Source organism: Sinocyclocheilus rhinocerous, unplaced genomic scaffold (assembly GCF_001515625.1).
Source record: "Sinocyclocheilus rhinocerous isolate Xijiao unplaced genomic scaffold, SAMN03320098_v1.1 scaffold161, whole genome shotgun sequence".
NCBI classification, from domain to species: Eukaryota; Metazoa; Chordata; class Actinopteri; order Cypriniformes; family Cyprinidae; genus Sinocyclocheilus; species Sinocyclocheilus rhinocerous.
The window spans coordinates 792,359-796,486 of NW_015627226.1; the positions used below are offsets into that span (position 1 = coordinate 792,359).

Sequence of the window (4,128 nt, forward strand, 5' to 3'; positions counted from 1 at the left end):
TCGCTAATGTCCGTCCCATGCACTGAAAGCTCTCTCCTCCACATCACGAGTAGACACGCCCCTTATTGCTGATTGGCTACAAGTTTGTTTTGCGATTCGGCCCCAATCAGTTTTCTAAAGTGTTTTTGAAAAATCACATACCCTGCCTTTAAAGCTGAACTCTGCTGTTACGGGGCGAACGAGATGCGAGACGTGTGGATCCATGTGCAAGGCTTTATTTACAAAGGCGTGATCAATAAACAGGCAAGGGTCAGACAACACAGGTATATCACAGGCAAGACAAAGAATATTCCTAGGGCTAGCGTGGGTCTTCGATCGGCGAACAGTATCCAGAGGGCTTGAAGAGGGGTAATCCAATAACAGAAGTCCATGGACAGGATTCGTGACATCTGCAGTATGGTAGATCTCCAGGAGCAGGGTTGGAGACCCCTGTTAAATACATTTTTTGATACAGCATTTTACTACAAAACTCAAAATGGTCAAAGCCCAAAAAGGCAGACTTTAAAAAATAAGTACTATTTGATTCGGTACGTCGTTCCGTTCAGAAATGTCAATTTTTTATATCTTTTGACCAGTAGGTGGCACTGTACCGAAACTACTCATTTTCCCTCAGGTCATGCTTGTTATAACACATACCAAATTTGGTCAGAATCTGCTTAAGCGTTGCGGAGATATAGCCTCATGTACATTTTTGCACTAAAATCTACTTTTTAGAACCTAGACAGTTTGTCCAATTTTAAACCAAAATTGGCTCAGATCATTTGTCAAATTCGTTATCGCGCTTTACGAAAACGGTTTGGTATATCAAAAAGTTTTTTATAACTTTTTACCATAATGCTCTGAAGATGATCTGAGCCAATTTTGGTTTAAAATTGGACAAACTGTGTAGGTTCTAAAAAGCAGATTTTTCAGAAAATTCTAAATTGCGAAAAATCTTGACCCAGAGAAATTTAAATCATGGTACGCATTCGACTCCGTATGAGCCAAGGAATCAGACGAAAATTAATTTTTCGTTTAGACCTTACTGTTCAAAAGTTATTCGCAGAAACATTAGTGCAAATTTGGCCTGTTGGTGGCGCTAGAGAGTTTGAGTTAGAGACTCCAAATTTGCTGGGGTTAATGATGAGACTGCCCTCTATCTCTGTGCCAAATTTAATAACTTTCCCGCAAACGGTTCTATAAGATTCATAAAAATACGCTTAAGCATTTGTAAAATGCAGCATTTTACTACAAAATTCGAAATGGTCCACAGCATTGCTGGCATAGGAAAATTGGGTATCATTTCATTTGGTATGCCGCTCTGAATCTAACGAGACCAAACTTATGACTTTTGGTCAAACTGTTCAGAAATTAGAAACAAAAAGGTAAATTTTTTATACATTTTGACCAGTGGGTGGAGCTGTTCCGAAACTACTCATGTGCCTTCAGGTCATGCTTGGTATAACATGTACCAAGTTTGGTCAGAATCCAAGTGTTGTATCCAAGATATATCCTCATGTCCATTTTTGCGCAAATTTCGTCAAATTTTGTTAACATGCTTTACAAGAACGGTTTGGTCTATCAGAAATCTTTTGATAACTTTTTTCCAGCATCGTCTGAAGATGATCTGAGCCAATTTTGGTGAAAATCAGACAAACCTCTAAACCTCAAAAAGAAAAAGTCTAGGACGAGTTAAAAAAAAAATTCAAAATTGCGTAAAATCTTGACTCATAGAAAAAAAATCAGAGAAAAAAAAGAATTTTGCTTCTAGACCTTATGGTTCAAAAGTTATTAGCAGAAATATGACTGGAAATTTGGCCTATTGGTGGCACTAGAGAGTTTGAGATAGAGACTCCAAATTTGCCAAGGTTAATATTGAGACTGTCCTCTATCTGTGTACCAAATTTCATAACTTTCCCGCAAGCGGTTCTATGGGCTGCCATACACTTCCTGAGCGAAAGAAGAAGAAGAAAACTAACAGATACAATAGGTGTCTATGCACCTTCAGTGCTTGGCCCCTAATGACACAGTCATTTCATTTTTTACAGACCGGAGATACGCTTTATGACATCAGTAAATCAAATTTGTTATGTTTGATGATGTCAAAATAGCTATATAGATCTATCTAAATATATTTTATACAATTATTTATTCCTATGCTTGGTTTTAAAAGGTTCCTTTTCAAGTACTGTATTTCTTTGACTTGGACTAAAATAAGTTGTTAACATAAATCAATAATTTGTATTGTTGTGAACTAGCAACAGACTCAATCTGTACCTGTGAAACTGGACTTTGATTATTTTGTATTCTAAATCATGTGATTAATCTGAATTGGCAGTATGGCTTGTGAAAGGTGAGGAGGAGAGAAGCAAAGATGAGACTTCAGTTGCTGGCAGCACCACTGAGAGATCAGGCAATGCTGGGCTGGAGAAAGATGAAAAGGTAAAGTTTTCTGCCTGAATATAAAGTTTAGCAGAAAATCGGAAAGAAATGTGTTTGCAGTTGACTTAATTTTTCCTCATCAATTAGATATTTCTATATTGACTCAATAAAATGTTTACCAATAGAAAGCCTTGCTTTTTTAGAAGAAATTGGAAGGCAGAAGAGATCTCAGGTGTTGTCTTTTTAAATATAGCTCAAGTTTTGCCTGCTTTCTGTTATATATAGATGCTACAGTTTGCTAATCCTACATGGTTTATAGGGCAGAAATTGGGCCATGATCACAAGTAGGGCTAAAAGATCAATGATTATCAGCCAAGTTTACTTCAAGTTGTGTTTAATTCTTTGAAATCTTGTAATAACACTGTCAAATGCATTAAATTTTTTTGAAAACAAACTTAGATAAATGTACAGTAGTTTAAAATGTCTCGTTTGATAACATGCAAACTTCTTCCATTTATGATGGGGCTTATTTATGAATTATATATTTAAGGAAACACATTTTAGATGCTTCTAGAACTTTAGTTTGACTCTAATGAATAAGATATAAAAGCTGTCCATGCTGACACATGTTAGATCACTGGGGAGTTTTTAGGAATTAGGCTTTCAGAGAGGTTAAAGCTTTCTTTGGTTTACAAAATGATTTGCTTTGATACAGCTGAAGTTGTGTGTTCTGTGATCTGTTCTGTAAATCTGCTGATGTTTTCAGACTTACGGCAATCACAGGAGCAAACGTATGAGACCAGTGTTTAGCATTTTGTGAATTTCCTTTATTCCTGAGTTTCATGTGATACTGTATTTTTCACTGTAAACAAATTCGGTTTGTGAGTGGATTTTGTGTTCTCTCTGTCAAATTAAACTCACTTTAGAGTCTTTAGCCTATAGTGGTTCAATATTGAGGCAGATGATTTTAGGTTCAGACTCATTGAAGAGGTATTCATAAACTAGTGTGATCTTAAAAGTCCCCCTGCAGTCACTAATCTTATCCCTTAAAACGTATCTTTGAATCAAAAATACTTATCTATTTTTTTTCCCCTGTGAAAATAATTTCTTAAAGTGGCTTGCATGTAACTCTACAACTTTACCTCATTAAAGGGGTCATATGATGCGATTTCAAGTTTTCCTTTCTCTTTGGAGTGTTACAAGCTGATTGTGCATAGATAAGATCCCTGAAGTTGCAAAGACTAAAGTCTCAAAACCAAAGAGATATTCTTTATCAAAGTTAAGACTCTGCCACGCCCCCCTAAAACGGCTCGTTCTAACACCGCTGATCCATGAGTATGTTAATGAATCCCCACCTCCACTCAATCACACCACCTTGTATCTACTACTCTTTCATTCAGTTAACTGAAGTAGTAAATGCTATAAAATGGCAAGTGGCCATTTTGTATGAATGGTTATCGGAGAGTGAATCCATGATTGAATTTATTCAAATTCTGAATTGATTAAAGCATATGCTGCCTTTATAGTCACTAAAAAGCTGTCACTCATGTTGTCACTCACAAAGCTCTGTTATAATCAGTGGAGCCATAGGTGCGGGAAGTGGGGGTGCTGAGGGTGCTGCAGCACCCCCTGTTTTTTTCTGTGGGCAACTGTTTAACTGTTGTGAATAAAAAAAAAATCGTAGTGTCTATTTACACTAAGTGCAAACAGCCCACCTTGTTGGCAGAGGCTATTTACACTAACTCCACCCACCAACGTGTGATTGGG

At 36.8% G+C, this 4,128-nt stretch overlaps 1 protein-coding gene across 1 annotated transcript in view; it reads left to right on the forward strand.

Moving 5' to 3' along the window:
• The window catches only part of LOC107722434 (carboxyl-terminal PDZ ligand of neuronal nitric oxide synthase protein-like), a 28,876-nt gene that overhangs the window by 14,127 nt on the left and 10,621 nt on the right, over positions 1-4,128 (forward strand). Inside the window, exon 7 of the mRNA XM_016530795.1 lies at positions 2,318-2,421. Coding sequence (XP_016386281.1) covers positions 2,318-2,421 — 104 coding nt within the window. The remainder of the gene's footprint in view (positions 1-2,317; positions 2,422-4,128) is intronic.